General features: G+C 41.4%; 1 protein-coding gene across 1 annotated transcript in view; it reads right to left on the reverse strand.

Moving 5' to 3' along the window:
* Nucleotides 1-23,979, reverse strand: part of TAF2 (TATA-box binding protein associated factor 2) — a 155,635-nt gene that overhangs the window by 27,966 nt on the left and 103,690 nt on the right. Inside the window, exon 27 of the mRNA XM_042972772.1 lies at nt 20,176-20,281. Coding sequence (XP_042828706.1) covers nt 20,214-20,281 — 68 coding nt within the window. The 3' untranslated portion in view covers nt 20,176-20,213. The remainder of the gene's footprint in view (nt 1-20,175; nt 20,282-23,979) is intronic.

Raw genomic sequence — 23,979 nt, forward strand, 5'->3', positions numbered from 1 at the left:
CCAGAGCAAGACATTCTACGTCAACTCCAGGGTTGTAACTAAGGCCTTAGTAAACAAAACAGGGCTGGTTAACATAGCTGAGTGCCAAAAAAATTGAAAAATTACTATCTTCATCAAACAATAAAATCCTGAGTAAATGGAAAATTTTAATGGTTTGGATTTTTCAAGCTGGTTTTCATTTTGTTAGAAGAACATATATTTGTTTACCTATGAAAGGTAAACTTTAATAAAATAAACAGTCCTAAGCTTCTCCCTTTCCTGTATTGAGGCTGAAAGTTTGAAGCTTCAGGTTATGGGCTGAACTGTGTCTTCTCAAAACGCATATGCTGAAGTCCTAACCCCCAGGGCCTCAGAAGGTGACTATATTTGGAAATAGGACTTCTAAAGAGATAAGTAAGGTAAAATGAGGTCATGAGGGTGAGCCCTAATCCAATCTGACTGGTGTTCTTTTTTCCTTTAATGTTTATTTATTTTTGAGAGAGAGAGGGAGCGCAAGCAGGAAGGAGCAGAAAGAGAGAGAGAGAGAGACACAGAATCCAAAACAGGCTCCAGGCTCCGAGCTGTCAGCACAGAGCCCGATGTGCGGCTCAAACCCACTAGCAGGAAGATCATGACCTGAGCCAAAGTCGGACATTTAACTGACTGAGCCACCCAGGTGCCCCGTGACTGATGAGATTAGGGCACAGGCAGCAACACAGAGGAAGCTATGAAGACAGAAGGAGAAGGTGGCCATCGCAAGTCAAAGAGAGAGGCTTCAGAAAAACAACCCTGCTGACATCTTGAACTTGGACTTCTAGCCTCTAGAACTGGGAGAAAATAAATTGCTGTGGTTAAGCGCTCCCCCCACCCCCCGAGTTGTGGTACTTTGCAACGGCAGCCCTAACAAACTAATACACCTTGAATATTCAATCTCAGATTTACACAAATGGTGAGTCTCTAAAGTCTCTCGGAGCTTGACACATTGCCCTGGACATCATAAACACTCCATTTGTTTATCAAACGAATTAGTTAATTTTTTAAGTTTATTTTTGTTTTGTTTTGAGAAACAGAGTGGGCTGCAGAGAGACACAGGGACAGAGAGAATCCCAAGCAGGCTTCAAGCTAAGGCTTGGAGCCCAGCATAGGGCTCCATCTAACAGTCAGATCATGACCTGAGAGATCATGCATGACCTGAGCCGAAATCAAGAGTCAGATGCTTAACCAACAGAGTCACCCAAGCGCCTCTTAATTAGTTAATTCCAAACTGGGACCACAGGTCACCTAGACCTCCCATGCTTAATTCTCTGGGTGGTGATAAATGGAAATGAAAAGACCAGCTGTTTCTTCTTTCATTCTCCCCTCCTTTTCCCTCAATCTCTGGCCAGCATTTCCATTTGCATTCTTGTTCAGTCTGTGATGAGAGCTGATACTCTTCTCATATTGTTTTTATACGTGCTCATGAGTTCTGCTAGCTAGATACACTTCTACCCAAAAGTCAGGATGTGATCTGAGCCTCCTGATCTGACAATTTGCTGGCATAGTGGAGGAAATTTAGAGTCAGCATCCAAGGCCTAAGGAAACTGATCCACTTTAAGAGTTGAGAGGCTGATAGGGAAAAAAGCCCCACCTTGCCCATTCTGTGTCTTCTCTTTACGTTTTACTGAGTTGAAAATTTACTTGCACTCTTCCTTCCGGTCCATCCAAATGGAAGGGACCCCAATTACAAAGTTTCTCTTGAGGCATTCTTGCCTTCCTACTTTGCATTTCAGCTCTTTATGAACACACCTCTACAGGACTATGGAGTTGTATGAAAGCAGGGTCTGCATCACTTTAATCTTTGCATGTAATGCCTGGCCCCCAGAGTGACCAACACAATTGCTATTGTTGTGTGGTTTAAATGAATGAACATCTCTAAAATACATCAACATTCATTCAACCAATTATTGTTTAAGTGCATCGTCAGCGCTGGCACTGTGCCAGATATGGTGATCTAGAAGTGTCATCAAGGAACTCCAGACCACATGAAAGTGCCATTAGTGAAAGGCACTGACGTGATACGAAGTGAGCCGCAATGTATGTGAAGTGTTAGTGGGAACACAGCAGAATAAAAAACCGAACTATACTAGGGCAAGGGCTCCCATCTTCCTCCCTACTTCTCCTATCTGGCCTTCAGCTTCAAGACTTCCAGGGTATTTGACTCGTTACAGAGATCATGTATTCATCTTATACATTTTTCTAAGTCCAATCATCTCAACTTTTAAAAATCCCAGCTTATGTTATCCCCTTTGGGAAATCTTTGATAACACCAGGATTATGTTCTCTCTCTGCCTTACTTTTCTTTTTTATTAAAAGATTATTTATTTTTGAGAGAAAGAGAGAGAGAGAGTGAGCATGAGCGGGGGAGGGGCAAAGAGAGAGGAAGAGAGAGAATCCCAAGCAGGCTCTGCACTGTCAGCACGGAGCCCAACACAGGGCTCGGTCTCACGAACCGTGAGATCATGACCTGGGACGGAAGCAAGAGTTGGACGCTTAACCAACGGAGCCACCCTTACAGTTTTTACCATTGATTTAGCAATGGCTCCAACACCACCTAAAGAGATACTTCAATCATTCACTTGAACTTCCATTCTGCACCATGCATTGCTTGTATTTTCACATCAGCTCAGAGACTTGAGCTTCCTGAGGTAGATACTGTGTATACTCATAGAATGTTAGAAGTGAAGGAATTTAATGGTTATTTGACCCAACTCTGTCTTTTACAGGTGAGAAAACCCAGAGTCAAGGACGTTGCCACTTGCCCATAAGAACTTATAGAGCTAATGAAAGAACAAAACTATAATGCAAAGCCAAAATGATTTGAAATAGTCATTAATCAGGAAGCTGACAGTTCTGACCTATTTTTTCCAAGGGCCAACATATTTCTGGGTTTTTTGCTTCTTTCCTCTAATTCCTGTCTCTCTTGAACCTGGTCCCTATAAAATGAAATAAAGAAATATTTTGTCCCTAATAATCATCCTTCTCTACGTGCATATGTGTGTGAGTGTATAGCAAGTACTGTGGAAAGCTACAACTTTAGGAGTGTGTTAACTCCACAGACTTTGGAATCAGATGGTCTGGGTTCATATCACAAATTTTCAACTACTTGTTGTTGTTGTTTGTTGTTGTTGACTTTGGACATCTCCAAGTCTCAGGTTTCTCTATAAAATAAAAATTAGAGTACCTACTAAGTAGAGTACCTACATACCTCTTGATCTCTTTTTTTTTTAAAAAAAAATTTTTTTTTAATGTTTTTATTTATTTTTGAGACAGAGAGAGGCAGAACATGAGCAGGGGAGGGGCAGAGAGAGGGGGAGACACAGAATCTGAAGCAGGCTCCGGGCTCTGATCTGTCAGCACAGAGCTCAACACAGGACTCGAACTCACAGAGTGTGAGATCATGACCTGAGCTGAAGTCGGACACTCAACCAACTGAGCCACCCAGGCGCCCCTCTTGATCTCTTAACAATATGAGATGTCTAAAGTGTTGTTAAGCTTGGGATAAAGTAAACACTTGTGACATTACAATGGTTATGAAATTAAATGCAGAGCCTTTGATATGATCTTGATGTGATCAACACGAAAAGTAGAGGTAAAAATTATAAGAAAGCTCATGATATGTAAAGTTGTCATGTAAATTCTTCATACGCAGCTATACAAGTCAAACCTCAACATTCATATATTACTAGTTCCCTAAATTTTTTTTTTCAAAGATACAAAAAATCCTTCCTTTCCAACCAGAAATGAAGGCCCCTAGAGTTGCCCCTTTACTTCGTTAAACTAGTTCTCTGAGAAAATACTTCAGGGTGTTTGTTTCTGTTTGTTTCTATTTGCAAGATTGGAGGACAGGCATGAAGGTGAAAGCCATTATTCATTATGTCTAATGCCCTTTCCACTTGATACAAAAACAGGAATCAATTAATTTCCTTCAGACATCAACCAGTCAAGTCTAACTGGCAACCCTAGAGGTTTCTAAGGACTTCCTCTTGTAAATGATGTCATTAAGAGCCTTGTGAGTTTCCTTCCTCTCTGGCATGTGTCCTTCTTAAGAGCAGAACATTCAATTTACTGCTCTTTTTCTTTCCTGATGGGTCAAAATTTATGGTAAAAATATGGAAAATAACCCCCATTATAGTTTTCCTTCAGCCCTGCCAAAACAAAACAAAATAAAAGAAAACAAAACAAAGCAAAGCAAAAGGTTGCCACAGAACTTACAGAATACACACACCAGGAAAGGGATTGAGTGAGTTTCTGAGTTACAGCAGATTGTGTTAAAGCTCCCTGGAGATCTTTTTGACTTGTCCTGAGGATCTCGTAAGAAGCTGCCAAACACCTTTTCTCTCCTCCTTGAAACTCCAAGCAAAACAATTCAGATATGCTCACAGTGGTGATCTGCTGAACACAACTGGGATCAAAGGACATGTGTATTTCTACCTGGGAGTAGTGCCTTTGTTAGTAGAGAATAAGGAGTGGCTGTGGAGGCGAAAAGAAAGGGCATCTTCCCCCGGGGCTCCCACCTTTCCACCTCATCCAGTCAGCACACACCCCCCCCACATGGTGCAGACTTAGCAGGACGTGCTCTAGCAAAAACGGTGAGGCCCAGTAGATGAATTTCGTCTTCAGGAACTATCAAGTAAGCAAAGCTATCAGATATCTGGCTGCTTAAAACCAAGCATGGTTCACCCCCCTCTCCACGAGGGCAGGGGCTCTCAAACAAAACTGTGGTCAAATTACCCTCAGTGTTAAATGCAGATTCCCAGATCTTGCCCCCCTGGAGACTGATTTGGTGGGGCAAAGAAATCTGAATTTTTAGTAAACGGGCCAGGTGGGACTATGAGCATATGCTCAGACCGTACTTTCTGAAAGACTTTCCAGGATAGTCTGTCAGGCACCACGTCGTCATCCTCACCCTCAGCTAGCTTTCTCTCTGGAAACCAGCAACCTAACACAGCAAAGGAGGTGATAACTGGAAAACTCCTCTCCCAGAAATGTTTCCTATTTTAATGAGAGAGAGAGAGTGAGATAGAGAGAGAGAGAGAGAGAGAGAGAGAGAGAGAGGGAATAGAATGGTTGGCTTAAAAAAACAACAAAAAGGGGCGCCTGGGTGGCTCAGTCGGTTGAGCGTCCGACTTTGGCTCAGGTCATGATCTCACAGTTCATGGGTTCGAGCCCTGCATCGGGCTCTGTGCTGACAGCTCAGAACCTGGAGCCTGTTTCATATCCTGTGTCTCCCTCTCTCTCTCTGACCCACCCCTGGTCATGCTCTGTCTCTGTCTCAAAAACCAATAAACGTTAAAAAAAAAAAATTAAAAAAAAAAAAACCTTCATATAAAGGAAAGGGGGTGGTGTCTGGGTGGGTCATCTGGGTTGAGCATCTGACTCTTGATCTTGGCTTAGGTCATGATCTCGTGGTTTGTGGGTTCGAGACCCACATCAGGTTCTGTGCTGACAGCACAGAGCCTGCTTGGAATTATCTCTCTCCTCTCTCTCTGCCCCTCCCCTGCTTGCTCTCTGTCTCTCAAAATAAGTAAATAAATAAACAAACAAACAAACAAACAAAAACGTAAAGGTGGACACCCAAGGCAATTAAGAGCATTTCAGCAGGTGAAGGAAGGGGACAGTTTAGCGCTGAGTAGTTAGGGAGGTACCTGCTCACAAATCACTACAGGTGCAGTGCCAGCTAGAACAGATGAACACAAAAAGCCCACGTCCGGGTCTGTCAGTTGAGCCCAGGGCTGGTGATCCTACCGGGCAGGGAGCCACTGTGCCCGGCTCTTTGGCATTTCCACCTATCTATCCCCAAACCCCAAATTTCTCTTTCTTAATTCTCTAAGTTACTCAGGAGACTTATGCCCACACTGAAGCTGGCTCCTGTCCCACATTCTACCCACCAGAGTTGTGAATCAAACCTGATTGGTTGGGAATTGCCAGTTATTGATTTCTTTTGCAGTTGTGTTTTATTTTGCACTTTTCCAATGCAAAATATCACTGATCATTAGAAAGCCCTGGCAAGTGCAAAAGATGATGTCCTCAATTCTCTGTGGCACTCGCCTCCCAGTACCTGCCGCTGGGTGAGAAAATGACTGAAGACTGCTCCTCCTGAACTGAAGACACCTAACCCAGGCATTCTGATGCAGGCTGTCCCAATGTGACTCATTATTTTTGCTAATCAAGGCCACTAAGGGAGTAGGGGGTGGTGATTCTGCTGTTCGGAGCACCCACGAATGAAGTCCCAGAGACTGGGCTAAGTACTCAACACCCATTGTACAGTTTACATTTCCGAACTGCCCTGCGCTGAGTGGGAGATGTTATTATGCCCATTTAACAGATGAAGAATGAGAAGTTCAGAGAGACTGAAGTGACTGGATGAAGCCTCACACCTGGAAAGCAGACAGCTAGAATTTGCTTTTCTGACTTCAAAAGCCCCCGCTCTTACTATCATACCATGCTGCCTCCCTCCTTAGCACATTGAACATTCTTTTTTTTTTTAAGTTTATTTATTTTGAGAGAGAAAGAGAGCACAGGTGCATGAGCGGGGGAGGGGGCAGAGAAAAAGAGAGAGAGAGAGAGAGAGAGAGAGAGAGAGAGAGAGAAGAGAATCCTAAGTAGGTTCCTCACTGTCAGCGCAGAGCCCCACGCCGGGCTCTATCTCACAAACTGTGAGATCATGACTCGAGGCGAAATCAGGAGTCAGACACTTAAGTGAGACACCGGGTGCCCTGAAAATTCTTTAATTAGAAATGATTCATTTGCGAGCACCAATGTCCTGAATTAATGGACTGGATACTCTATAAAAGCATGTCCTTTTCAGTACTGAAAACGCACACTATGTGGATATGTTAGGCACATTTCCCCCAGAATTTTGAATATAATTTAATCAAAACCATACTGTGCCCAAACAGCTAACAGACATTCATAAAGTGTTTAACACACTAGAGAAGGGAATACTGCAACATAAAACCCATCTAAGCAACAAGCTTAAAACTTCATTTGCAAACACCGTTCTCTATTCAGCCAGAGACAGGCTGGCTTTTTAATTCCAGGGCATTAGTTCAAATCTGTTCTAGATTTGAACCGTCAGAAAATTGTTCCTCCTGACAGCCATTCAGCAAGCAGTCCATGCTCATTCTCGGTAAATTGGTGCTCCCAGGAGGCAGAGTGGTCTGTGCACAAACTCTGACTGCCACTGGCCTTTCCCGAACCACGTGGCAGAGTCGGGGAAACCTGAGGAAGCGATCAGTTTCCTTTAAAAACATTCCCTAAGGGGACTCCATGCTTAAGGCAAAACAGCTGCTCCTGAAAAACAACATCAGGCTCAAGGGAAGCCCGTGTCCTGCCCAAACTATCCCTTGATTCATCCATCCCCTTGTTGAGGTCCCCTCTTTTTCTAATCCTCTTCTTTTTGACGTCTTAGAAGCAGTGTCCGCGCAGGTGCACCACAGTGACCAGAAGTCCGGTGGCAGACTTCCTCAACATCTAATCTCAGGACAATGGGGAACCTTCCAGCTTTGCGCCAAGTTAGCTATGTGTGACCCTGTCTGACAGCAACACAAGAAGCTACAATTTATTGAGCACTTGATGTGCCAGGCCCTGGGCCAAGAGCTTCCTGTGGAGGAAATGGAGGCTTACAGAAGTTGTTATTTCCAAGATCATGCATCTAGCAAACGGTGGTCCCACAGTGCAATTGAGGTGAATCTGACTCTAAAATTCAAGCTCTAAATCCCCAACCTCTACAGACTCCAAGTCATGGCTCTTCTATGAGCCTTATATGAAAAATGGGCAAATTAAACCAATTCGAAATTTTAGAGAGCCCAAACAGAGTCCATGAGGCATTGCAGGGTGTTATTTGTTTCTTTGTTTTGTCGTGGTTTGCCAGAATTTTCAGATCATCCACACTTCTGTTTATCCAGAGCCCATCTCCTGCTTTAGGTCCTACTCTTAGCCTGCTGCCCACTTGTCTTCTGAAGGGCATGTGAGTTTTCAAACCCTAAACATTCTATAAAAATTTCCTTAGCTTGACCATTCTATGATCTCTACATGGCTGATCGAATATGGCCATGAAAGCAGGTGGGGTGTAATGTAGAAACTAGTAAAGTCAGTGTGAGGGGCACTGAAATTAACTGATGGCTATACGATGAGATATGGGGTTTGGGCTTACATGAGGAAGGGAAAAAATATTTTTGTCAATGTTTATGTATTTATTTTGAGAGAGAGAGAGAACAAGTGGGGGAGAGGCAGAGAGCAAAAGAACCCAAGCAGGCTCTACACCGTCAGTGCAGAGCCCAACGCGGCTCAATCCCACAAACCGTGAATGATGACCTGAGCCGACATCAAAAGTCGGATGCTCAACCGACTGAGCCATCCAGGCACCCCAAGGAATGGCAAATATTATTCATCGGAAGTGCCAGTTTTGAGCTGTTATTAGAATAGGAGTGGAATACTGTTTTGAGGACTCTGAGGCTGCACCTTGACTCAGCAAAGAGTGCCTAGACGTATTCATAAATTGCTAGTTAGCCACAGAACACATTCCTTGAAGAAAAGCTTTTAAAGACTCCATTATTACAACAGATAAAAGTGGAATTGCTCAGGCTGGAGCAGAGATGAGCCTGAAGCACTACGTTGCTGGTTTCCTTTAATTCCCATAATGACTGACATACCACTTTCATAGAGGTCCTACGGCTCCTTAGAGAATCATTTAAAAATTATCGATGCAGATGCTCTCCAAGATTCTTTTATGCTCTTACTTTGATTCCCTGAGACATCAAGAGCTTTTGTAGAGAATCAGAAGCATCACAAAGAAAAATAGAGGCTGTAGTATACATTCATTTAATCACACTTAATAGAGTGGCAAAATGACCTCAAGCAAAGACAGGTGCCCATTTACATTGTTCCACAAATGTTTATGTGGTGAGGCACACCACCCCCATCTTGTCTTCTGTGGTTCAAGATGCCATCCTCTCTCACCTGGACTAGTGTGCCCTAAGCAGCCTCTCTGTTCACTCTGGGCCCCCCACAGTCTATTCTCCATGTACACAGAGAATGAACCTTTTAAATGTTACACCAGCTCACTTCACCACTCAAAACTCCACAAGGACTTCACCTTTGATGGAGAATAGATTTCCAAGTGCTCATCCCGAGCAACAGGTTCCTACACGTACTCCCCAATGGCATCTTCACCCCTCTTTCCTCACTTCCTCTGCTCTAGAGCAATGGTTCTCAAAGTGTGGCTCCTGATACCCTTCCAGGGGGCTGAAGGTCAAAATTACTTTTATTCTAAAATGACTGTGTTATTTTCATGCCTATTTTGTCACAGGGGTACACAGAGCAAATACTTTCCTGATATAGTTTCAGATTCCACATTGTAAGTACCCTCTAAAAGACTACCGCTTGTTGAGTTTTGATGTACAGTTAACCTCTGAACAATGCAGGATTAGGGGCACTGACCCCTGTGTGTAACTTTGGACTCCCCCAAAACTTAACTAGCCTACTGTTGTCCAAAAGTCTTTTTTTTTTTTAATTTTTTAAATGTTTATTTATTTTTGAGACAGAGAGAGACAGAGCATGAGCGGAGAAGGGTAGAGAGAGGGACACACACACACACAGAATCCGAAGAAGGCTCAAGGCTCTGAGCTGTCAGCACAGAGCCCGACACAGGACTCGAACTCGCAAGCTGTGAGATCATGACCTGAGCTGAAGTCGGACACCCAACCGACTGAGCCACCCAGGTGCCCCGACCAAAAGTCTTACCAATAAAGTCAATTAACACATATTTTTTATATTATACATATTATACGCTGTATTCTTACAATAAAGTCAGCTAGAGAAAAGAAAATGTTATTTAAAAATATAAGGAATTACTAAAAAAAAAAAAAAAAACAAACCAATAAACTTTAAAAAAGCAGGGGCGCCTGGCTGGCTCAATCTGACGAGTATGTGACTCTTGATCTCAAGGTATTGAGTCTGAGCCCAATGTTGGGTGTAGACATTAAATAAATAAATAAATAAACAAACAAACAAATAAGCAAACATAAATATTTTTTAAAAAGAGAAAACTACAAGGAGAAGAAAATACATTTACAGTGCTGTGCTGTTTAGTGGGAAAAAACATCCATGTATAAGTGAACCGATGCAGTTCAAACTCATGCTGTTCAAGGGTCAATTACAGCATCAAGGAGAATAACTGCAAATATCCTAAAGGTTACTAAAATACTTCCATTTTCCAACCATGTATCTGCGTGAGGACAGATTTTCTTCATACACTAAAATCAAAGCAAGATACTACAACAGATTGGATACAGAAGCAGCTATGAGAATACAGCTGTCCTCTAGCAAGTCAGACACTGAAGAGATGAGCAAAAATGCAAAACAATGTTACCCTTCTCATTAATTTATTTTTTGTTTTGGGAAATCGTTATTTTTCCTAAAATATTATTTACATTAGCATGTGATATGTTTATTATTGTAATTTTAAATGAATGAATAAATATTTTTAAATTTTCTGTTTTAACTTCTAGTATGCCACGTATGGATAGAATCCATGTAACCAAACTTCTCAGGGATCCTCAATAATTTTAAGAATGCAAAGGGGTCCTGAGACCAAAATGTTTGAGAACCACTGCTCTAAACTCATTGGATTTCCCACTGTTCCTTCCTGTGCCAAAAAGAGATTTACTCTAAGGAATTGGCTCACATGAATTCCAAGTTCAAGATCTGCCAACAGCAAGCTGGAGACCTGGGAGAGCTGATGGTGTACGTTCCAGTCTGAGTGAGACTGGAGGCAAGAGAAAACTGATGCCCCAGCTAGAAGACAGCCAGGTAGAGAGCAAGAATTCTTTCCTATGGGGCCTTTTATTCTATTGAGGTCTTCAATAGATTAGATGAGGCCCACCCACATTAGCGAGGGCAATCTGCTTTATTCAGTCTCTTAATTAAAATATTACTCTCATCCAGAAACACCCTCACAGACACACCCTGATACAATGCTTAACCAAGCATCTGGGCATCCCAGTGGCCCAATCAAGTTGACACATAAAATTAACCACCACACCTTCCATTCATTTGGGTCACTGTTCAAATACTATTTTATCAGAAAGAAGTTCCTCTCTACCATCCTATGTAAAATAATATTAGACTCCCATATCCCTTCTATCTCTTTAACCATGCTTCTTCTTCATGTTTTCCTAGCAAGCATTACTATTTATAAATTATATACCTATTCTTTTATTTCTCCTTTCCCAACTAAAATGTCAACTTAGACTACCAAAGAGTTTGGTTCCCTGTTGTATCCCCAGTGCCGGGAACCAACACATAGTTTAGGTCTCAATAAATATTTGTTGATTGAGTGAATAACTGCATCACAGTATCTGTATAGAATTAAGATCATAATTAAGGTTTGAGGAAGCACAGTTATGAGGGAAAAGTACTGAATTGCCCTGACGTGGATTGTGATGTGTTTGTATCAAACATGGTGCTTCAAGCAAGGCAGACATTTATTTCTCTTTCACATAAAAGTTTGGAACTAGGGAAGGAATGGAAGCTCTGCTTTACAAAGTCCCCAGAGACTCTATGGCATGGCCCTTTCTTTTTGGTCCAATGTGGCAGGTAGAGCCAGCCACTATATTTTAATTCCAAAAGAAAGGAAGGAAAAAACTAGGAAAATGAAGCAGAAGGTATATAACAGCTATTTTTAAAGGAATATTTCCAGAAACTGTTACACAACAATCCTACATACAATCATTTGCCAGATTGCATCAAATGGCCACACCTCGTTGCAAGTGAGTCTAAGAAATATACCTTTATTCTAGGTGGACACATACATAGCTAGGAGATTTGGGGTTAAAGAGAAAGACAAATATAGACATTGAGGGACCATTAGCAGTATCTGCTATAGGTAGCCATCATTTGAGCCTGTCCTCTTTTTCTGGTAATGGAATTCCTTTTTTATTAAGAAATTCCTCCTCACCCTACGCCATTTCTTGTGGTCCTGGAGATACGGTCTACACAGTACTTCCTCTACCAGATGTGGGAATGTGACTCGGGCTGGATGAGTCATCATAGTTTCTTCTCAACCCATTGACTGATCCAGAAATGAGCACATGACCCAAGCAAGGTCTGGGATGAGCACGCATGGCGAGACAGAACTTTCTTTAAGATTTATATATAAATGGTGGAAGAGAAAAGTTTTTTTGCCTGGGGATTACTAAACTGGGAATTAGTGAATCTGGGACTACTGACATCCATTTCACCTCAGCTACACATAATAAGTTCTTATCTGCAACAGGAGGCAATGAGGCCAACACACAAAAGCCAGCAGATCCACAGGGCAGATGGCATCATTTGAGTTCTTTGATCCAAGTAGGCCTGAAGCCTAACATCTCAGTTCCCTCTTTTGCTTAAGTTGGGTTTTGTTGGGTATCTATCCCTTTCATTTGAAATCCCTGACTAAAACATGTATCGTTGATGTCATTTCTTTAAAAATTATTCTAAAACATTATTTACTATTTATTTAATGATTAATTCATGATGTGAAAAAGAGAGAAAGTATGTATGTTTCTGCCTCCAATACACATTTTCAAAGACTTGGTAGCCTCCTTTGAAAATCCCCCGTGACTGAGCTTTCCTTTAGAATTCTCCCTGCTCAGCCCTGCCTGCTTGATGCCCACCTCTTTGTCACAGAGCATCTGGGCTTCCTTCTAACATGGTACCACACTGCATTGAAATTACTTGTTTCCACCACAAACTGTCCCTTGAGATGACAATTTCCCTGCTGACAAGGGACTATCCTATCTTACTTACCTTCATATCTTCAAAACCCCAGAACTTACCTCGCTACAGAGTATAAAGTAGTGTTTATATTAAACCTAATGCTGCAAACACGTACCCACAGCATAACACGACCCTGTGGTAGAGGGTCTAAATTACTTTTCTGTTTCCTTCAGAAATGTATCAATCAAATAAATCAAGTCACCTCGGAAGTGGAAACTACAAAACTGAAGTAATAAATCATATCACGATTGCTGTTCAGCTGACTCAGTGAGAAAAAAATTCTCAAAACTGTAATTGCTAAAAGGTTTCTAAGCAAAACCATCCCAAAATAGCAGACTAATGCCTTTAATTTTAAATAAATCTCAACAAAGACCCAATCATAGGAATATACTTTGACAGACAAAGTTGATTTATAATTGTCAAATTCATAATGCATTCAATGATATTTTAAAATTTGGGTTCATTTTTGCATAAAAATGGTTTGTGGCCAGTAAATTTCCAGTAGTTTCTTTCCTTGAGGTGAAAAGCAAGGTCTGATGCAATCACAGAGCCCAAGCAACCAATTATTCCAACTGGCTGCATTTCAGCGTCAAAAAATAAGTGTGCCTTTTGAGACACAAGTAGATATTAAATCAACAATGAATTTTTCCAGTTTACAAAGAGGAAAACATGCCATCTAAAGCCCTGCAAGTGTGAGCGTTTGCAAATACTGTAGGGGACTACTTAGGATTTCCTCAAATCCCTACTATCCATTATCCCCCCCTCCTACTCCTCAACTCTCCTTTTACCATTTCCTTACCTGGATACAGCTTTGTTCCCACCCACTTCCATTGTGTTGTTACATCAGATATATCACACTGCCTTATGTTTAGGCCCAACAGTATAATTATATACAGACTGTTTTATACCATTGATTCTTATTTATTTTTTTATTTTTAAAAAAATGTTATTTATTTATTTTTGAGAGAGACAGCACGAGTGGGAGAGGGGCAGAGAGAGAGGGGGAGACACAGAATCTGAAGCAAGCTTCAGGCTCTGAGCACGGGGCTCGAACTCACGAGCCGAGCGGTGAAATCATGACCTGAGCTGAAGTCAGATGCTCAACTGACTGAGCCACACAGGCATCCCTATACTAATTGATTTTTAAATCAGGGAGAAGAAAGGAAGAGAAATATACATTTACACTGTCTTTTATAATTACGTGATTACCATTCCCAGTGCCTGCTGTTTTTTCTCAAAGGTTCATATTATCATCTGCAGTCCTGTGCCTTCAGCCTAAAGAATTTCCTTTATTGTTTTTAGTAAGGTGGATCTGTTAGCAACAAATTCTCTCAGTTTTTATCTGGAACTGCCTGTATTTGGCCTTCATTTGTGAAAGATAGCTTTGCGGGACATAAGATACTCGGTTGACAGTTTTTTTTCCCTTCAACACTCCAAATATGTTGTTTCACGGCCTTCTCTCCTCCACTGTTTCTGAGAAGTCAGATTTTGGTCTTAGCAGGATTCATTTATCTATGAAGAGCCCTTTTTCTCCTGCTGCTTTCAAAATGTTCTCTTTGCCTTTGTATTTCAATATTTTAATTGTGATGTGTCTCTTATTGGATCTCTTTGTGTTTATCTGGCATGCAATCCATTGAGTTTCTGAGATGCGTAGATTGGTTTTCATCAAATTTGGGGTGTTTTCAGTCCTTCTTTTTTTGGACATTACTTTCTGCTCTTTTCTGCCTCTCTTTTCTCCTTCCAGTACTCCCATCATGTGTATGTTGATAGGATAGTACTCTACATTTCTGTTCTGTGAGGTTCTGTTCCTTTCTTTCTTTTCTTTCTTTCTTTTTCTTTCTTTCTTTCTCTTTCTTTCTTTCTTTCTTTCTTTCTCTTTCTTTCTTTCTTTCTTTCTTTCTTTCTTTCTTTCTTTCTTTCTTTCTTTTCTTTCTTTCTTTCTGTTTTCTGCCTTTTAATTTGCAGTTTCTATCAATCTAACTTCTACTTCACTGATTCTTCCAAATCTGTTGGTTCCTCTCATGAATTTTTCATTTCAGTTATCTTATCAACTCCAGAGTTTCCAGTTGGCTATTTTGCAAAATAATTTCTCTTTATTGATATTCTTTTGTTTGCTGTGATATTGTCATCATAGCTTTGTTAGCCATGAGGTTTACTTCCTTAAGTATGGTTTCTTTAGTTCTTAAAACATATTTATAAGTGCCACTTTGAAGTCTTTGTCCACTAAATTTGACATCTACCCCCCCTCATAGTTTCTGTTGAGTCACACTTTCCTGTTTCTTTCTCTCTCTCTCTCTCTCTCTCTCTCTCTCTCTCTCTCTCTCTCTTTTAAATGGGACATTTTAGGTAATACAGAGCAGTAACTCTCAGTGCTGATTTTTCTACTCCCTTTCTGGGCCTTTGTGTGAGCATGCACACTTATTTATTTGTTTAGTGATTTGGGTATACTATTTTAGTGAAATCTAATTCCTTTTTCCTGCCTCCAGCAGTGTGAAGCCTTGGCATACACACATAGTCAGTCTGGAATGACAGTGGTTTTAGCACTGTCAAGGTCAAAGAGACCTTTTCTTTCCCTGACCTGTTTAGGTGTCTGTCTTTTTGGTATCACACTCAACTGTTAAACTCTGTTAATTGCTTGTGATTATTCTTTTCTTTTTGACATTGTCCTGGGACATAAATTGCTCCTCAGGTTGATCTGATTAAGTGCAGGCAGGGGTAGTTTGGGGCCAGTCTTTGAAGCCTTTTTCTGACATCAGGGAACTTTTAGAAGCTATGTCTTTTCCTGATTCTCTCTAGTAAGTTAGCTGGCTTATGGTTTAGCTTGAAGCTCAGAACTACCAGCCCCTCTTAATTTCTTCCTACCAAATCTCCATTGTTTTAGAGAGTGTCCTTAGATTTGAACTTTCTGTTTCAAATAAAGTCAGTTCCTTTGGGGGCGAGCTTCAGAGCTCTCTGTTCTTTCTGGCTGCATCACAGCCCACTGGGCAAGATCTCTGAGCCACTGATCTAGCTGCTGGACAGTGACAGGGGCCTGCTTCTCTTGGAATGACACCTATGCTTTATGAACAGAGACCTGGGGAGAGGGCGTAGCCTCTGGTCTCTCCTGGCATGGAATCTTCACCCTATGAGTCACGATGGTCAGCAACCCATGATGCTGAGACTACCATGCTCAGAGAAGCCTCCACCCTATGAGTGGGGACTTCTTGGAAGAGAGGAGTACCTAACCTCATGGATGCACTCACCAAGAACTCAGCCTTTGCATATGAAGTTGTAGGTGGTTAGAAATGTCGTTGGCCTGCTGCTCCTGGTAGACTACCATATCCCTTGACTGGGAACAGGGGGAATGGCAGCTTGGTCTTCCCGGCCACACCTGCATGGAGTGGCGCTTCATCATGCACAGTGAGCAAGGAGAGACAGGGAGGGAAAGGGCGATGATCCAAGCACCACTGACTCTCACCGGTCTTACGTAGGTAGATTTTGCAGAATAAATATTTCTCCATTTACTGTACACTCTTAGGGCAATTTCCAGAGACTTTAAATAGTCGTGTTTTTGTTTTTATCACTTTCACCAGTTACGGTTGTTCCACTAGAGAAGAGGTCTGCAGATCTCTTCACATCTTTCCCGAAGCTGTAGCCCCTTTAAAAAAAAGAAAGAATTCCACGGGCGCCTGGGTGGCTCAGTTAGTTAAGTATCCGACTTCCCTCTCAGGTCATGATCTTACCACTTGCAAGTTTGACCCCTACATTGGGCTCTGTGCTGACAGCTCAGAGCCTGGAGCCTGCTTCGGATTCTGTGTCTCCCTCTCTCTCTCTCTGCCCCTCTCTCGCTTGCACTCTGTCTCTGTCTCTGTCTCTCTCTCTCTCAAAAACAAATAAACATTAAAAAAAATATTAAAAAAAGAGAATTCCATAAGCTAACATTATAATTGCTAGTTTTTGTTGTCATCATTGCTGTTTCATTTTTAAGTTGCAATGATTGTTGCTAGTAAGATAGAGAGATGCTATTTTTTCCTGATCAAGTTGATTTGACTCCTCTCAAACAAACTAACTTACATGCAAATCTGAAAACAGAACCGGGCAAAGGGAACCAAGTGGGAACCACATTTTGTAATTTGTCACTAAAAGTATGCAGTGTTTTTACTTTTTAATTTTAAAAGGCACACACCAAGAATAAAGTGAATTTATATTTTACAAAGGAAATCAAGAATGCAGGTACTGACTGCCAAGCTGAGACTCTTCCCCCTCAGCATTTTTATTCTGATCCTACTATATTTGAATGTGGAGAAGTCACCATGAACCCACATTTGAATTGCTGCATTTATGCCACGAGGATCTTGTTTTCAATGTGGCTTCATTAACTGGAACCACTTTTAACAGGGTACACGTGAATTAAAAAAAATAATTAATAGTTACTGTTGTAAAAGCTAACATTTGTTGAGTACATATGCCAGGCCTTTTAAAAACTGTTTTAAATGTATTACTTCAATTAATGCTAACAATATTACTATGAGGCAATTTGGAATATTATTGTCCCTATCTTATAGATAAAGCACAGAGAGGTTAAATTAATTGCCTAATGTTACACACTTATCAATCAGTGGTGGAGGCTAGATCTGAACCAAGGCAGACTCGTTGCAGAACTTTGCTCAAACTTTGTACTATGCTTATATTAAAAAAAATTTTTGTTTCATTACCAAACAGGCGTATAGCAACCTCCTAAGAGTGGTACTTAAGAAAATTTCTCTAAAGGAATTATTCATTCACTTATTCAACAAACTCTCTGAGCACCTATTACAGCCATGCAGCTGGATTATTCAATTAAGTATGGAAACTAAATACCAACCTTTTAGGATAAAAGTTGACTCCTCTTAGAATGGAAAATAGCTTCATGAGAATCAAAACCCAGGAGTCACGTTGTTAAGCAATAGCTGTGATTGTGGGAAAGGTCTTAAGATTTTAATGAGCACGTAATACAAGCCAGGCACCATGTTAAGCTAAAATGCTTTATGTAAGTAATTTCATTTCATTCCTCCAAAAACCAGAAGTAGTTAAGAGCTCAGGCTGTAAGTCAGCCCTGTGGGGTCTGAATTCCAGTTCCATCAATGACTAGCTGTGCAAATCAGACATTATTTAACATCTCTGGGCTTCAGTTTCCTCATCTGGAGACTGAAGATAATAATGATACGTCCCATAGCAGATAGGAACATACGTAACTGCAAGTACAGGAGTATCTTAACCAAATAGGGGTTTATTCTTCTACATAACTGACAGTCTGAAAAATGGGAACTGCAGAGGTTGGTTTAGCATTTCAACAATGTGAGGGTTGCTCTCTGTGATTCTTTCAGCCTTTTCTTCAGGAGCACAGCTAGCTGCTGTTCCAACATCATGTCAGGATTTGGGGCAGAAAGAGAACAGAAGAGGGAACCAGCCACAAGGGTCCTCTTTGATCAGCAAAACTAAGTCAGAACCCCAGCAGCTCTCTGCCCATGTCTCTACGGCCAGAGAACTCTATGTGGTCACTTGAGCTACAATGAGGCTTGAGGAGCAAATATGTAGGAGACACACTTTTACCCACACAAAATTGGGGCTCTATAAGCACCTCAAAGCAGTGTCCACCACACTACTTTAGGGGTGGGACAGTTGAGAGAATTCGTGCTGTGAATTTAACACAGTCTGGGGTCCTCATCCAGGAACAACAGGTTAGCCGTTTTCTTTGCAAATGAGGAGGTTACACAGTTTACCTTGAATCATAGTTTCTATACAAGAGAGACAAGATTTAAAGGCAGGCTTGTGGACTCCAAAGCGTATGTAGTAACAGATAAAGGGGATCAAGGGTGCACTTATTGTGATGAGCACTGAGAAATGTATAGAATTGTTGAACTGTTATATTGTACACCTGAAACTCATATAACACTGCACGGTAATTACACTTCAATTAAAAAAAAAAAAAGTCATTAGGGCAACCGGGTAGAGGCATTTAAAGAGTTCTTTTCCTCCTGAATTACTTTTTGTGCTCCACTTATGATTCAGTTTTTTCCTCCATAGATATGCTAAGGTATGCTTCCGCTGGAGCCCCTGCATTAATTAGTGGAAAAGGAAGTGAAGTGGCCAGTTCTTGCGTTAAGTCTCCTGGATCACCAGGCAACTACCTAACATGCAGCAGAAAGGCATCTGCATTTAACAAAAAACCCTTGTATTTAATAGAAAAATAGCCATGAGGCCTGATTGTTTGATTAAGCGTGGAAGCCAAATACTGACCTTTTAGGATAATAGTTGGCTCCCCTCAGAATGGAAAACAACAGCATGAGAATCAAAACCTGATGTGTGAAGTGTCCCCTCAAAGCAAGATACTCAAAAGATGTTAGAAGCTTTAGCCAGGAAAATAGACATCTCTATTTTTCAGTTTAAAAAACTTACCACTGCTAATTAAAACCACAATATTGAAGATGACGCCTCCCCTACTGCATGAAAGGACTTGGTTCCCTATTTGCAAGGTGTAAGGAACACATGAGGTCTGGTGACCTCATATGTAATAACCCCACACATATAATTACTGTGTACAGAGGTGTCTGGAGAGCAGATTTTTAATCAATGCCAGGACAAGCCTGTGTTGCATTAATAGAAAATATAGAACACATGGTTCCAAATCTGTTTGCTTAACCATAAAGTGAGCAGAGTATTGCTGACTTGACTTCTTCCCATAGGGTGAAAGAGCAGAAGATAAGTCCCCGGAAAGACACAAACTACGTCCACAAAGCACCGATGGCTTGTTATTCTTGAGGAATTCAAGCACCATCAACTTTGACCTTGCCAAGTAGGAACATGAAACTGACAATCAAAGCAACAATCAAGCACCGACAACAAACCACTTACCACGGCCATCACCATTTCATAAAAGGACATTTTAAACACCAAGCTACTAGGATGGACGTACTAATTCCCAAAGTAAAAGGCAGTACCTTAAATCGAATGAGTTTTATTAAAGTCTCACTGCCTCATCCTAAATTTTCTTATTTGATATGCACAGACTAACAGGCCACAGAGTCAGTCCTGGCATTGTTTTCTCAGTTCTGGATGGACGTTCTGGATGCTGGATTGTAAGGACAAGAGGGCTCTCCAGTGTAGGATTACAGACAGGGCCCAGGAGTTTCAGGACACATGAAGTTAAAAATCTTTACTGGAAATTTTGATCGTGTTTATCTGTAATTGGAGCAAAGAATTTGGCAAGGCTTCCCTCATGCCCTTCCTTCGTGGCCTGCCTTAAAGTACCTCAATAGTTAGACTCTAGGTTCAAGTACCAATTACTGCTAATTATGTATTCATTCGAACTCTATTACTAGAACCTACGCACCTTGAAGGCAGGGGCCTCACATACATCCAGTGACACCTACTGACCTGGTGTGAGCTTGATGATTGTGGAGTCTGTACAAGTTCTAAAAGCCAATCACAGCGGCTGAAGAAATCACTGTGATGATGTTTGGGTCTTGGGGGAAAGTTGGGTCTGTCCAAAGAGATGAGAAAAGAGAAAATTGTTTACCGTCAACTGAGAAGTTTCATGCTCACATATGTAACCACTGATGATGTCTTATGCCTAGGCTGAGCATATGCAGATCGTCGGAGGCTGAGATACAAGTTCTCTCTAGAAAATTCAAATAAAACCAATAAAGGCTATCCATGTTTAAAAACTGAAATAAGGGGGCACCTGGGTGGCTCAGTCGGTTAAGCGGCCGACTTTGGCTCAGGTCACGATCTTACGGTCCGTGAGTTCGAGCCCCGCGTCGGGCTCTGTGCTGACAGCTCAGAGCCTGGAGCCTGTTTCAGATTCTGTGTCTCCCTCTCTCTGACCCTCCCCCATTCATGCTCTGTCTCCCTCTGTCTCAAAGATAAATAAACGTTAAAAAAATTAAAAAAAACAAAAAACAAAAAACTGAAATAAGGACTTTATAACCTAAATTTTCTTACACTCATGTGACCTGCTCTAGGTATTTACTGTACAGTGGTAACAGAATAATCACAGAAGTTTGGCAGCAGGCAAGAAACTCTGAGAAAGTCTTATTCAGTCCTCTCGTTTTTCAAGGAAACTGGCCCCAGTGAGGTTGGGTGATTTATTCGAGGCCACAACATGAGACACTCAAGAAGTTGGGACATAAAACCCAGGTTTTCTGTTTTCCAGAGCCATGATCTCTCCACAGTATTATTTACTGTCTGGCTGATAAAAACACCTTCTGCTTTCATATTCAAGTCAATAAAAACTGAGCCCATGTTTAGTCCCAACAGTGACTCGCAGTGGCATTAGATAGTTAAGGGACGATAAGCATCATAAACAGGATAATGACATGACCTCCACCCTCAGTGAGTCATAATCAAACGGGAAGGACTTCACACACCCAAGTAACATGTTTTTGGGGTAAAAGTTTATCTTGAGAAATAATAAAATTTTCAAACTTTTCGACCCACCCAATTTGCTGAGTCCTTTCCTCTTTTTTTTTTTTTTAACTATATTCCTAATGTCTAACATGTGCATGTTACACAGAATATCTGCTATCAGCCACTAGATATCCCTGCTGAAAAGAAAAGTCCTCCAGCGGTGGCTTCTCCGTGTTTATGAGTAGGAATGAAATAATATACTGTATGCAATTCTCCTCTGTACAAAACTCTGCACACCAATCTACACTCTGGCATGCAAACTTACAACGCCAATCAAATTAAGAATGTCACTTAAGGGCGCCTGGGTGGCTCAGTCGGTTAGGCGGCCGACTTCGGCTCAGGTCATGATCTCGCGGTCCGTGAGTTCGAGCCCCGCATCGGGCTCTGTGCTGACAGCTCAGAGCCTGGAGCTTGTTTCAGATTCTGTGTCTCCCTCTCTCTCTGACCCTCCCCCGTTCATGCTCTGTCTCTCTCTGTCTCAAAAATAAACATTAAAAAAAAAAATTTTTTTTTAAATAAAAAAAGAATGTCACTTAAGTGAACACACATCAGTGTTACCCTAATCAATGTTCCTACAAATACCATTATAGTAAAAGCACTGGAAGACACAACTGAACTCAATAAACTATGTGGGCACGATAGGAGTTACACAGTGAGAAAGGAAAGACAGAAGTAGCTCTGTGGTGTGGTCTTTGAGGACAAGGGCTGTCTCATTGACTGTATTACCATAGCCCTAGAACATGAAAAAATAATGGGCATTCAAAACTACTGTATGCATCAGTGAAAGAAAAGAAGGGAGGGAAGGAGAGAGGGACAGAGGTTGGTTGATTAGAACCAGAAAAATCCAAGTATCAGAGAAGGTTTTTTAGTGGAGTCTCAATGCAAGGTACAACTTCCTTAGGCAGGAAAGAATCCTGTAGAACAGGGGAAAGTATTCCAGGCAGGGACCACTGGGCTTTTGCTCATCTACAGCCACGCAGGCTGTGCCCTGCACTGCTCAACAGACGGCTGTCTACATGGAGTCCAGAATCCCTAGGAGGATAAAGACCATAACTGCATAGTGCTGAGTATCTGCTACCTATGTTTACAGTTCATTGATTAGGATTAGCTTGGCTGACTAAATTCTTCTTCAAGGAGATAATCTGGGGGATGCCTAGGTGGCTCAGTTGGTTAAACATCCAACTTGGGCTCAGGTCATGATCTCACAGTTCGTGAGTTCGAGCCCTGCGTCAGGCTCTGTGCTGACAGCTTGGAGCCCGGAGCCTGCCTCAGATTCTGTGTCTCCCTCTCTCTCTGCCCCTCCCCTGCTCAGACTGTGTCTTTCTGTCTCTCAAAAATAATAAATAAATGTTAAAAAAAAAAAAAAAAGATAGAGGTAGAGGTAGAAATTAGGAGGCAGTTCCAGAAACGATAGATCTGGGTTAAAATCTTGATGCTTCCCCTTACTTGGCTGCATAAACTAAATGCAAGCTCACTGAGGGCAACAATTGTGTGTATCTTGTTCATGAAATTTATCTCAGTGCCTAGCATGTAGAACATACCGACAAAATATTAGATGATGAATTTTAATCGTATGCTACGTACTTAATAGCTTCTTCATCTGTAAAACAAGGATAATGACCCTCACTTCACATACTACAAGGAGAACGGAACAAGAAAATGCACATACAGCATGTAGCAGTGCCAGGCTCATGACAGATGCTTAAAGAATAGGAGCTGTGATTAGAAACAATAAGGCTGTGTTTTGTTTTGAATGGGAATTTTTTTTAAGTTGATTTATTTTGAGAAAGAGAGGTGTGGGGAGAGGCAGACAGAGGGGGAGAGAGAGAATCCCAAGCAGGCTCCATGCTGTCAGCAGGGAGTCCAACGCAGGGCTCAATCTCACGAACCATAGATCGTGACCTGAGCCGAAACCAAGAGCCGGCCGCTTAACTGACTGAGCCACCCAGGTGTCCTGAATGGGAATTGCTGTCTAATTGTAATTGGAGAATTTTAATAATCTTCTCTCTTGTAAGCTGAGGCAGTAATGAGAGTCTGGAGTGAAACTGTTAGCCCAAGAGTTCTCAACCCGAGTACCCACTCCCAGGGGGGCACTGAAGATAGGCCAGGAATCTGATTGTTCCAATGACTGGGCCTGGTTTATGGGCTGGGACCTGAGTGTTAAATGTCCAGTGCCATGTGGGACAGTCCTACACAAAATACCCCACTGTGCTCCTATTGAGAAGAACAGTGTAGTCTTGAGATGTAATGGAGTCTACTAATTTCCTGCCACCTTTCACTTTAAAATACTGTGTATACAACCTTTGAAAAGTATTTGCAAGATTTGCAAGTGAAATTACACCTATCCCTATTTTGTTGTCTCACACACCTGTTGACAAAGAAATATCAGGTTCTATTGCAGTATAAAATAAATTCAGTTAAAATGTCAATTATTTTTTATGATTGCACTGAGGAAAAAAGTTCTTGTGAAATAGTAAATCAAACAGAAAATGTGGCACTAAAAGCAGAAAATGTGTTTGCAAAAAACATTAGGAAAGGGTTTTTGTCAAAGAAGCAACCAAGGTTTTTCTTAACAGAATCAAAGAAAGCAACTTTGAAAACTCACTTTCATCTTTTCATGTACTGTCTCCTTCTGGCCCTGTATTCCACATAGTAAACATCTGCGTCCCGTTAAGTAAGATTTTAGTTCCCCTGCTGAGCAATAGTCTTGCTGGTCTCCAGCCTAAGTTTTGCTTATTTCTTTGCAAAGAGGAAGACAGAGGAACAATGATA

Source organism: Panthera tigris, chromosome F2 (assembly GCF_018350195.1).
Source record: "Panthera tigris isolate Pti1 chromosome F2, P.tigris_Pti1_mat1.1, whole genome shotgun sequence".
In the NCBI taxonomy this organism is placed as follows: domain Eukaryota; kingdom Metazoa; phylum Chordata; class Mammalia; order Carnivora; family Felidae; genus Panthera; species Panthera tigris.